The sequence below is a fragment of the Siniperca chuatsi genome, linkage group LG6 (genome assembly GCF_020085105.1).
Source record: "Siniperca chuatsi isolate FFG_IHB_CAS linkage group LG6, ASM2008510v1, whole genome shotgun sequence".
Lineage (NCBI taxonomy): Eukaryota > Metazoa > Chordata > Actinopteri > Centrarchiformes > Sinipercidae > Siniperca > Siniperca chuatsi.
Genome location: NC_058047.1, coordinates 23,802,155 through 23,814,849, shown reverse-complemented (window position 1 = coordinate 23,814,849; position 12,695 = coordinate 23,802,155). Strand labels below are relative to the sequence as shown.

Below are 12,695 nucleotides of genomic sequence, written 5' to 3'. Positions count from 1 at the left end.
CATACTCTCTTCCTGTTAAGTGCCGTCATAAAGGACCGACGCTGTAGAGAGAGGGGTGACCTTGAGAATCTAGAGGGAGCTTCGTCTCAGTCTGCCTCTGATTCAGGTCTACACATATTCATGCGGAAACGTTTAAATTCTTTGTGCAATGTCTATGAGCGTGCTGCATAATTACTGAGATTACGCCAAAGCATGGGAGTCTGTGTGGGTGTGTTTGTGCATATGAATGAATGTGGGGCACATAAGAATGAGTGTATATTGTCATAATGAACGTGTTGGAGGATCTCTTTGCAACAGTCCACTGTTCCTGAGTCTGTCTGCATATGTGGGGACCGAAGAGTTTGGAGGACAATTCTAGTAGTTTTAATAGGAAGGAAAGAAGAATAACTCATGGTAAACTATCCTGTATATTTTTACCATGAACAAACACCATGATCTGAGTGCAGATGTCATGCCTACATTAAAACAAAAACAAACTTTGGTCATTGAGTGACTGACTACGTAGAACAGCGTCAGTGATTGAGTGTGAATCTCAGGAACAAGGTGAAGACACTGTGTGTTTTCTATTTGTTTAGGCGTGCCTATTTATGCCATCAGATTTGTGTTCACAGGTGCCTAATGCACCTGCATTGAGGTTCATTCTTCCTGTGAGAGGTAGTGACAGGACTGAGCCTGTCTGTCAGTTTGCACACAAAACCTCGAGGATGACAAAAGATGACAGATACATGGGTAAACTGTGAAAATAACAATGTCATCAAGGGTATCGACGTAAGAGCAACAGCAGCATCTTTATCCCTATTCATCACTGGGTTCTTGTTACTTGTGAGCTGACGAGCTGAACAGGTCACTGTGTACCGCTGAGTTATGTGAAGAGGCCAGAGAAGAATTGTTAACAGTCACATCAGAGCTGGCATAGAGCCAGAATTATATCTGAATCACACATTTCATTTTCCCCTTTGTTGCACACAAAGACCAAAGATTCCACTCCATACTCACGGTACACACAATACTACTATGTATAAACCTTTACATACTGGCAGTTTGTATAACTGCCAGTATGTGAAGCAGGGCTTGGCAGTGGCTTAATTTTGGCCACTCAGTAACCACTTCCATAGATCAGAGCTCCAGCCCTGGCCCAGAATCAGCCCCCAAGGAGATTGTCTGTCTATATTAATCCACCAGAGAGGCCCTACTCTGAACCTCGCTCTGCCTCCAGCATGGGCTCCAGCTCCGTTCAGTCTGGGCAGTAAAGCAGGTTAGATGGACAGACAGGCCCCGGGGGGTGGGGTGGGGTGAAAGTCTGAATTACTGACAGGGGCCCAAAACCATAAATCTCAACCACTGAACCCTGTGTCCTAACACGATCTGTCCAGAGCAAATTGTTCCTGTCCGTCTGTGTGCCTCTGTCATTCTGATGATGACTTAATCTCATTACAACCCGGCTCCCAAGGTTTTTTGTGTGTGCGTTGGTTTCTATGGATGCCTGAACAATAATGATTCATAAAAAATGAGACTGAAGCTGAAATGGTTAGTCTCAAAGATATCTGGAGATCCATCTATCCATTTCTCCTTTAAAAATCAAACAGTCATGTTTTAATACAAATTGATAACTTTCTATTCTCTAGCTCAATACTGTGTTCCCCCACCCCCTTTTTTTGGTGTCTAATGGGTGTACCACAGGGGTCAATCCTGGGCTCATTACCGTTTCGCCTACAAATGTGGGCTGATGGCACCATTATTTACTGTATACACATGGAAGAGGTGCAGAGGGTGTTGCAACAATATTAATAACTGTTATGGAGAAGGCAGCAGCCTGGGTTAATTATCTCTGACTTCTCCATCAGACATCAGCATTACCACCATTGCAGAAACATCTCTAAATATAATTTGGTATAAGATTATTCCTCCATCAAAACAACAAAAATGCCCTTCTTCCCCTTTCACAAACAAACACATATGCACTGATCAAGTGTAGTTTTACAAGTTTTTCACTTAGAGGTTTTGCACATGAGAAGAAAACAACAACTTTTCAGTTTTCAGTGAAAACAGGATAATCCCAGAGTTTAAAGTCTTACCTTAAATACATGTTTCTGGTCACATGTACGCCAGACGAAAACATCCCTATCCTCTGTTATTGCTGCAACACCTAGTGCTTTTCGTCTGTCTGTCTCTTGTACATGCACACATTTGCGCAGCCATACGTGTTGGCACACACAGTTTGGAGACTGACACGTGCACGTCAATCCCCAGAAATTAGAGTGGAAAGCAATTATCCAATGTTACGCCAGATATCAGCTGTGGAATGTAAACAGGAGAAGGGGCAAATGAATGAGAGATGGAGAATCAAGACTTAAATATTTTCCATCATGATTCTTAAGAAGTTGGCTATGACCAACTTGCTTTCTATGAGTGGTAGGAGGAGGTGGTGTGTGTGTGTGGCGGGGGGGGGGGGGACTATTGTCATTCAGTGCTACACACAACCCCTAAAACCACCATTGCTATGCCCTTACTACTGTTGACATTCAGTATGCAAATGGTTGAACATGTTGGGAGGTTTACATTTCAATAAGAAAAAACAACCCCTCTTCCTTTATGTGGGTGAAGAGTTGCGTGTGCCGGCAGGCCAATACAATTTCCATTGGTCATTGGAAATGCAAATGTCGCTGTAGGTATAAACAAATAAGTGAAGAGATCTATGAAAAGATGTGTGAATAGATGCTGCTTTTCAGAGTTACCCTTGTTTTTGTGCATTTGCAGAAAAGTCCTGCAGAAAAGTAGAAAACGTGAACAACAACTGTCCATTGCATTAAATTATTTCTGAAATTATGAAACCCCTACTTGTCTGTTGGTAGAGTCCAAATTTGGAGTATTAAGCACGTTTTTTTAGCTACAAGATTATTAAATCTAAGACCAGGACTCAGTGTGAAATAATTGGCTCCTAATAATCACTTTTGCAGACAATGATTAAAGGCAATGACAATGATAAGCATCTAAAGTGGTACTGATAATCATATGACCGTGATTCATGAGGTTTAGCCCCCAGGGCAGCTCCAAACTGCCCCAATTTCTCTGATATCCCAAATGACAGCCCTTTGTGGGATCAGGCCTGGGGGCAAGTGACGGCCGAATGCCTCATCTCAGCTGCACTGTAAAGGCGAGGCCACCTCGGGAAATCAGTCCTCACTTATGTGTCAACAAGGACATCCTTCTGAGAACGCCTCCTCCTCCTGATTTCACCTGCCCCTAGTACCCTCCGCCAGCCCCCAATTAACTCGACATTCCTCTGCAGTGAATACCCCGAATTCTCCCTGACAATTGTCCACACCCCGGCTAAAAGATTACCCCACATTTTACCCTCTCTAACCATCTATTGTCACCTCCATGTGAGTGACACTCTGATCCCCAAGTCAGGCCTTATTGTGCTCTGTTGTTGTCTACCTTGACTCAAAGGTATTTTAATTTACCTCCAGCACTCCTTCGGGGAAAGTGAAGGCAACATCGGCCTATAGGCACGACTACAAAAATAGTGGCGTGGAGTTTAGTGGAGTTACTGCACTGCAGCGTGAAATGTATTATTACCATATGAGCATTATTTTTCACATATAAAACAAATGATGTTGCACTCCATCTGACATAATCAGTTTAAAGTCACTATGTTGACACTGCTACTTGGACTTTTGGTGTGAGTCACTCACCATTTCTGGGTCTCTTGTGTATCAAATGAGTGAATCCCAGCCCTTCATCAGGATAACAAGCTAAAAACACCTCCACAGCATTCTCCCATTATTTGTCATCATTAGCCTTCTTGCCTGGTTGCTAGAGGAGGAAACAACCGTGATGCCTTTTATCTTTCTGTGCCACAAATGTGCTGCATTGTGGGCTTAGATTACAAAATCATTAATTTAAAAAAGGCAGGAGCTTATTTTGTACCCAGACACTCAGAGAATCCAGTTCACATTAAATGCAAGTATGTACAGTATTTACTCACTATTAGCAAGAAAACAGGCTCACCCTTCCCATAATGCTGCTGGGGTGGAGTTCACTGTGCCAGCTGTGATGTGGTTAGAGGGATAGTTCTGTGTGTGCATGTGTACACACCTAGCAACCATGTCTGCTCACGAATCCTGGGCACTAATTTCATATTTCAGCGCAGCCGCCTGTCATCAGCACTCTTATCAAAAATACATACCAGACCATAATCACAGAAGGACTGGATGCCAAAATACCTCAGAGCACATGAGCACAAATGAAAGATGGGAGAGGGAGGCCTGTGGGGGATGTGACAGAGAAGGCAGAAGAAAATGGGACAAAGAGGTACAGGTTAAGTCAGAGCAGAGAGCAGCCGCTGAAATATCAACAAATGTTTTATTATGTTGCAGTACTCTCCTAAAAATACCTATTTTACTGCTGTGTAGCCATTCTTTGATAACTGGCTGAAATATTGTGTCATTACTGGATGTTGAGAGCCGGTAGCATTCACATCCACGGCATGAATGCTTGCATGAGTTCTTGTAAGGTATGTGTCTGCGCATGTGTGTGTGTGTGTGTGTGTGTGTGCGTGTGTTTGTGTGTGTGTGTGGGGTGTATTTGTACAACATCAGCAGCCATTAACCCCCTGTGTGGATGATTCACAAGTGTAGGGGCATGTCTGAACTGGTTAAGGGGTACAACACAATACTGGGAGGTTGAGCAGGATCCTTTAGCATCCTATAATTCTGCACAAAACTGTGCTGTTATAGCTGAGACACAAAACATGCATAACAAAAAAAAAAAAGAAGTTGACTAAGTTGGATGTGACTAATTCTCAAATAAACAAACTATTTGTAGTTTACTTATGGGGAAACTATCATTTTGATGTTTCACTATAAAATAAGATTCTTATTTGTGACATTTCTAATAATATATCATTCTATGACAACAGTCAAGTCTTTCTAAATGAAAGGGTGTTTTGTCAGGACACCCAGCTAGAGGTCCCACCTGTTGCAGGCGGTTTTCTTGCTTGTGTATAGCCTGCATATCCACGTGTAGGCGGGGGCGCACGAGGGAGTGGGGATCAGCAGCGCCCAATCAGATGTGACCGCCACTCGTGGGCTATAAAAGCCGCGTGCGCTTCTCCCCAGCAGCATTCACTCGGTGCATTGCTTCGTCTTTGTCCGTCCCCCACTAGTGTTGCCTTTACTTCTACTGAACCACTTCGGGAATGATATAGGATTAATTCCATCCATTTTATCTGAAGTCTTTGACCAGCGTTGAAAGAGTTTGGACAAGAAAATAGTTTTGTCGCCATTTTGATTTCTCGGACGGAACTGATAAACGGAAGAAAATGCGTCTTATCCATAACATGACGACCATTGCGGAGTGTCCAGCAGCTGAATACTCGGCCCCCAACCGGGTCATTAAAATGGCTGTGATAGGAGGCAGCGGAGTTGGGAAAACAGGTAAGAAAATTAATCAAATCCTTGCGCTGTACTCTACTCATAGCGTGGTCGTAGAGTAATTTTATTTAGTCTCGCATTGTGTCATGTAATTGTCTAACACATATCGCTTTTCTTTATTTCAGCGCTCGTGGTGAGATTCCTAACGAGGCGCTTCATCGGAGACTATGAGAGAAATGCTGGTGAGTAACTGAGCAGTATAATTACTGAGGATGAAATGGGCTAAATTGGCTCCCTAGGATGGTAAAACTATTGGTGTTAAAATTCGTTTTGTTTTCTTCTGTGTGTGTGTTCAGGTAATCTCTACTCCAGAGAAGTTCAGGTGGATGGAGAGCAAGTGACCATCCAGGTTCAAGACACTCCTGGTGTGGAGGTAAGACCCCCAGCTCTCCTCTCCTCAGACAGATTAGTTTATTTTCCCTGCCTGACTGCAAGGTAAATGGGCTGACAGGGTTCAACACATGAAAATTGGTTTGAGTTGAGGATAATCCAATCCAAAAGTAGGCCTAATGTAATCTAATTCACTGTCTGGCTCTTAAAATCATCTAAGCCTCTCTTGACTGGGCACTAGTCCAAAACCAAAGATGCGTGTGTATGTATATTTTGTCCTGAAATAGAGCCCTTCAGTCTGGCTGTCTAATCTCCCATTTTAAACTAATGGATGTCTGAGGCCAGAGTAAATGATACCCTGATCCAGACTCCTCCAATCACCCACACCTCACTGCTATGGAGGAGTAACCCTATAGCTCTCTGCCTCAGTCAGCATTCCAGTCATGACTAAAGATCAGTTACATAAAGTCAAAGAGCATTTAATCTGGTCTGAAGTCCGTTTCATTTAGTCAAGTACAGAAAATGTTTCTAAGTATGCTGGGTTGTGTTTTTAATCCCTTTTCCTTCCCTTCCCAGCTGACTGATAATGGCATCAGTCTACCCGACCATGTGACCTGCTCCATCCAGTGGGCTGATGCAGTGGTGCTGGTGTACTCTGTGACAGACCGCCGCAGCTTTGATTTGATTGATCAGTTGCACCAGCTGGTTGTTCGTGCTGGCGGCGCCAATATGCCTCCCGTAATTCTTCTGGCCAATAAGGCGGACCTGCTGCACCTGAGGCGGGTCGACTCCCAGCAGGGCCCTTTGCTAGCGGGAACACTGGGCTGCTCTTTCTACGAAGTATCTGCCAGCGAGGACTACAGCCAGGTGCACAAGGCTTTCCACAGGCTGTGCTGCCAGCTAGCCAAGCAGCCGCCTCCTGCCTCCAACTCGTCACACAACTCTGCCAGCGCTGCCACGGAGAAGAGGCGCTCGCCCCTCATCCCCAGACCAAAGTCTCCCAATATGCAAGACCTGAAGAGGCGCTTCAAGCAAGCCCTGTCTGCAAAAGTCAGGACTGTCACCTCTGTGTGAGGGCACACAAAGAAAGGAACCATTGAGAAATGAGGACAGAAGATTTGTGCTTCTCCACTGAAGTCCTGTACCAGTCTGTCTGAAGAAGACAAGTGTGAAATGAACAGTGGTAGGTTCTAAATAGCTGGAGGCTGAATCTTTAACAGAGGTAATGACCTCTGTAAAAGTGGGCAGGTGTCTGTCCTGTCAGACACATGTGTGAGGAGAAGCAGTGAGGAGGTTCATCTCTTCAGGAGAAGAAATGACACCTCAGGACACAGAAGCAGCCGTGTGAGGCTGTCTGAACCACAGACTGCATATAAAATTAAACTGTAAATCAAGCTCTCCTGGCAACAGCAGCTCTGAAGGACTCGACAGCATATTTTTAGCTGTGCTACCTATTGTGGCGGTTGTTCATTCAGACTATCACTACATGGCACACTTTGTGCAGCTGTGTGTGTGTACTCAGTCTCTTGTATGTCAATACCTGCAGCATCCAGAACCATCATTGTGCATGACAGAATGATGATGTGGAGGTTGGGTGGGGCAGCAGACAGTGTGTGGCATGTGGCGGTTATTATCACTGATGCACTTTATAAAAAGGAATAATCCAAAGGGCCGTTGTTATTTATTTGTTACAAACTCACATTTTGCTCACAATAAAATGATGATGAATTTGACTCTGTGGTTTTTCATTTATCAGTTTGCATATGTGCATTTGACAGCAAAAACAAGAACATATCCAGTTGGTACACATCAAAACTTTCATTTTGAGTCTGTGACGTCGTTGGCTCCATGAGAAATGTCTGCTGCTGGGAAGAGGATTGACTCTCACAGAAACAGGTAGTCTAACGTATCAATTGACACTTTGATAACTGCATTAATGAATAGCACTGAAGATGACAGAAGCATGACTGCACAGCTGTATAGCAGCAGCTCTCGATCTATCTACAGCTTAAAAATCCAGTGTGGCCCCCTGACCCCAGGAAAACAAATTAAACAAAAAAGCTGTTGAAATATCCTGAGCTGACAGCGCAGGAAGAGTTTGTGTTTTTATTAGGAACTCTTCTGAGAATTGCAAGCTCCCAGAAGACAAGGAGAAAATGATACCAAGCACTTATCCAATAAAACCTGAGTGTGTGTTATGTTCAGCGATCTGTTTATTTACAATCCAGAACCTAATTAGTTAATCCTGAATATCTTGTTCCAATCTGTCAGAGCCTCAAAACACAGGATTTGCTGGATTACTACATTCCCTGTCTCCCTGTTTGACAAAACGTGGGAGACTCTTTTATTCACAATTGATTCAGGTGTGTAGGTGGCTGAAATTTCTGAGCTCCAGCTGAGGTGATTCATGTTGAGAGAATAAAGAGAAGGGGGGGGGAGGCAGGAAGGTGTAGGCGAGCTCTAGAGGTGAGCAAATTATCAGCTTCAGAAGACAGTGTGAAATGACTTGTTAATTATCCCGCTCTTACTTGACACCATATGATGTGGTGAACAGAGTGTGTATTCTCTCCATCACAACAGCACGCCTTCCTCGAGTTCACACACACATGGCCTGCTTTTAACGCAGCCTGGTCAAAACGGCTAACAACTGAGCCACATGTATACGAAAACAAAAGACAGCATCACATGACTGTGTTTGGAAAATAACTGATTTTATTGTATTAACATTCGATGCAAGCACAGAGTACAGAAGAGCGATACTGACACACAGAAATGTACATTTTCTTTACTGTCTCCAAGAAAAATAAACCCAATACCTACTTTTATATCACTTGCAGCTTTTAACAGTGAATATCATTAACTCAAGCTCGACTCACACCTGACGAGGTGTTGAGACAGTGGCGGCGCATGTGTCCGTCCACGTGTGCATGCGTGCGTTTCCACGTGACAGCCTTTTAGACACCGATATCAGGCAGCAGCCTTTGGGTGGTGAAGAGCAGCTCGGCGATATCCGTTGGCCTCAGTAATCTGGTGGACAAAACCAGCACCTGGAGCAGAGCACAACACACTCATTAAGGTTAAAACAGGTCACAGTGTGTAACTCGACACTTATAAATGAAGCAGACATTAATGTCAGGGTGAGTAATGTGCATTGGTAATCAACAAGGTGCATGAATCAGGTGCCACACATCACTTCCGCCAAGTAGGTTATGCTGTGGGCCCTGTTTGTTTTCATTGCTTGACTGCTTTTTAGGTGGCATGTTATCTCAAAGAATACTTTTTGGTAGGTGAATGATACTCCAACCACAATCTATTTGTCTATCGAGTGGGAAGCTTGTGGTCATGTGTCAAGAATGAGGAAGAAGTTGTGTATTTACCCAATTTTGCGGACTGTTTTAAACAACTGTGAGAAACTGGCCGCTCTTAATTGCTTTTCAAACATGGAATAAAAGTTCATGGGTACTTATATTGAAAACAAACAATAAAACAACGAGAAAGTGACTTGGGTGGTTATTCAGACATGAGACCAACATGTAAGATTGCCATTACATTTACCTAATGAGGTGTATGTCTGAAAAGGGCTTTAGAATACATTTGTAACCTCTGGGAATTCAAGCTGTGAAGTCTTTTTTTTCTATGCAAACTACCAGCACAGACTTTCACCTGTCAAGTCTGCAGGGGGTGAGGTTTTGGCACTGAAAAAAGATAGATTTTAGGTAACTTGAAAAATCTCAATGAAAATAGGTGGGAAGTTCTGAAATGGTCCAAGGAATGAGTGATTGAATTTGGTGTGGATCCAGGATTTTTTTTAAATAAACAATGCAACATTGAACAATTTTTCTGATTAACTACTGCACTTGAATGAATAAACTCTATATACTGTACATATATAGCCCATGATTTTCTATCATTATGTATATTTTGATGCAGATGAAAAAACTTTTAGTTTAGTTGAAGTTTGCCCTCTTTGAGTGCTTTCTAGTTCGAATGAGAACCCCAGTCCTCTTGTGTTGTATAACAGAGAAGCTCTGTTTCTCTGCAGCACTGTTGCTTTAACTCTGGGTCAGCACCTAAAATTGGCAATGGGCCTGTTTGTAGTGGCAGTCAGTATGTATTAGAGGAACTTTGTCCAAGTGCAAGACCAAGTTTGCAGTTTGTTTTTTGTGTAACTATTCATCAACGTCTGGTCCACAGACATCCGCAATCATGCGTACACACACTTGTATGCAGTATGATGCGCATGTATGTGCTAGCGCGTGTGTGTGTGTGTGTGCTGAGGTCAGTATGTGTGTGGGCCAGCAGGTTATTGTATAAGCTCGTCTTTATTCAGTTTTCCTGATTACAGATAGAAGGCTTTGATCCTCGCCAGGCCTTTAATTGCCTCTGGCCTCCTTCTCAAAGCCTTTTATTAAGACAAACCCACATTACCCAGCCTGATCTCCCTCTCCTCCTTCCTCGCACTCCTCTCACACAAGAGAAAACGCATTCATCTGCATGTTTTGCATGTCAGTGAAGACTGAACATGTAATCAGCACCCAAACACACACGCAGACCAACACAACATGTCATGGATGCAATTACGCTCTTAATACGCGTGACGATCAGATGACACTCTCACCTCTACACCTGATCGGAGCCACCTGTGTATGTAGGTCAGTGTTTATGTTTGTTCACGCTGTCAGATTCTTTGCCAGGGGCGGTGTGAAATCTGTCTGAAGGTGGTCAGTTTGTAAACCTGCCCTCTGTGGGCCACCTAAAGAGTCTCTCCTCATCTTTATCACTCCTTATTTCAATTCAATGTCAGTTAAATTCAGTAGACTCCATTTTCATTTATCTTATTTTGAAGTTGTATTTCAATGATTACTTTACAGGGTTTAGCTTTTAACAGTTTTGCATTTCTAAAGGAACATGAGTGCTTTTGGAGTAACGTTTAATGAGTCATCAGCAACAACATATATCTTCCTACACACTGCTCGTGATAGAATAACAAAGGTTTATGAAGTGGATATTGATGATTCATCCACGCATAATCTGTATCTGCAATGTTTTCAATTGATAGATCAATAATATATCCATCTGCAAGGTAATTTATCATAGAACAGAGATGCCTGTTTGGGTTGCCCCTCTACTGGTTGACTGAACCAAAACTCTATCAGCGACATGTTTCACAGTATATTTGTATTTTCATTTGTCTGAATTTTTAAATCACTGGAATCAAAGCCTAAAGCACATTTTCAAAGTTCTGCAATGGCTGTTTCTAATAAACAACAATAAATAACTTCTAAGCATAGAAAAACATAAAAGTATAGAATTATAACTATCATCAGCAAAATGTACTCAAACTATTAAAAGTAAAAGTACTAATTATGCAGGCAGAATGCCCCCTCTCAGTTATATAATACTGTATTATTATTACTGCTTCATTAACATACATGCAGCATTTTAATGTTGTAGCTGGTCAAGGTGGTGCTGATATTAACCATTTTTCATACTTTATTTGATCATATGTTGATCATATGTTGTATGTATGTATATGTACGTAAAATCTAAATCTATAAATGAACTATAGCTGTCAAATAAATGTAGTGGAGTAGAAGTAGCATACAATGGAATACAAATACTGATAAAGTACAAGTACCTCAAAATCGTGATTAAATACAGTACTGGGATAAATGCACTTAGTTACATTCCACCACTGCCTTTCGCTTAAACTCAACACATGCAGGGCTAAGCAATATCAAAGTTTCAGTTTATATCTTAACGCACTAAGCAGCATTACAACTTAATGTAAAAGAAAGTAACATTTCACATATAAGTTGTATCAAGATTACTTCGTATTTATATATTTTCAGCATTATTTTAATATATGATTCTGTTAAAAAGACAACAGCAATACTACTTTTAGTGCTCATCTCTGAGCTGAGTACATGCTATTGTCTTGTTTATGTGGAGTTTAATCCTTAATGATCCATTAACTGCTTTCAGAGGGACCTAAAACATGAAAGCAGTTAAGTCTTAAACAGATTCAGTAAAATTGTTCCTGGTTTCTTCCATTACATCAACCCCACAGGTTTTTAACTACGTGCAGTTAGCATTATCCATGAAGAGATCTGATAGACTTCACGTCACAGTGTTTTTACTTTTATTTACTTGTATTGGAGGAGTGAGAGAATATACAAAGGAAACTTAAACAGAGCTGAAAAGAAAAAAAGAAGTGAATAGGACTCAAACTTTCAAAGTAACAAAGTAGGAAACACCGCCATGATTATGCAGAAATGTACATGTACTCTTGCCTACTCACCTGGGTCCCTGGTTTATGTGTGGTAACAATCTCTTTGATGAGACGAAGCTCTGAGGGCGTGACTCCACCAACCAGGAAGAGGAAGAGCAGAGGGTTGTCGCTGGGATGTGGACGACTCACCTGGAGTTAAGATGAGACATTGTGATTGGTCAGTGTATTTTTAGGCCATCTGAGGTGTTGATTCTGTTCCCTTTTATAGAGCAGTCTATGATAAACAACCCTCTTTGCCCAAGGAACACTTAATCATTTCCTCTTCATATTATCATGTGTGGTTCTCTCTGTGTCTTGATGCTGAGTCACTGCTCAGCTGGACACTTGTGATATTGTGGTGATGCTGATCTGAGTGGACTCTAGCGGGACACCGGTCGCTACAACTCCAAACACAGCTCAGTTCTCACCCTGGCTGACACGTGGACATGTAAGCAGGCGTACACACACACACACACACACACACACACACACACACACACACACACACACACACTCTCTCTCTCTCTCTCTCTCTCTCTCATACAACACATGCAGACACACAAACAACATGTCCAACATCACCAGTGTCAGGAAGCTCTCACAGACTCAAACATTTGCTGGTACAGCAAAAAGCTGTATTAACTGCCACTAAAAGATTT

General features: G+C 42.4%; 2 protein-coding genes across 3 annotated transcripts in view; one reads left to right on the top strand and one right to left on the bottom strand.

The window, feature by feature from the left end:
- Nucleotides 1–5,113: 5,113 nt before the first annotated feature.
- On the top strand, nt 5,114–7,498 carry rasl11b (RAS-like, family 11, member B). The gene is made up of 4 exons (XM_044200220.1): nt 5,114–5,438; nt 5,561–5,617; nt 5,732–5,808; nt 6,342–7,498. Exons 1-4 carry the CDS (start codon nt 5,324–5,326, stop codon nt 6,837–6,839), a joined length of 747 nt encoding a protein of 248 aa, XP_044056155.1. The 5' UTR covers nt 5,114–5,323; the 3' UTR covers nt 6,840–7,498.
- A 957-nt stretch (nt 7,499–8,455) lies between these two features.
- scfd2 (sec1 family domain containing 2) overlaps nt 8,456–12,695 on the bottom strand; it is an 85,909-nt gene continuing 81,669 nt past the window's right edge. For both annotated transcript variants that reach the window (XM_044199059.1, XM_044199060.1), the window contains 2 exons: nt 12,067–12,186; nt 8,456–8,812 (listed from right to left, as the gene is read on the bottom strand). In XM_044199059.1, coding sequence (XP_044054994.1) covers nt 8,720–8,812; nt 12,067–12,186 — 213 coding nt within the window. In that variant the 3' untranslated portion in view covers nt 8,456–8,719. The remainder of the gene's footprint in view (nt 8,813–12,066; nt 12,187–12,695) is intronic.

Bases quoted from the DNA above. Each gene is read 5' to 3' on its own strand.
- rasl11b (XM_044200220.1), top strand. From the start codon at position 5,324: ATGCGTCTTATCCATAACATGACGACCATTGCGGAGTGTCCAGCAGCT. The intron at 5,439-5,560 runs GTAAGAAAATTA...TCTTTATTTCAG, and splicing joins CAGCGGAGTTGGGAAAACAG to CGCTCGTGGTGAGATTCCTA. The intron at 5,618-5,731 runs GTGAGTAACTGA...GTGTGTGTTCAG, and splicing joins AGACTATGAGAGAAATGCTG to GTAATCTCTACTCCAGAGAA.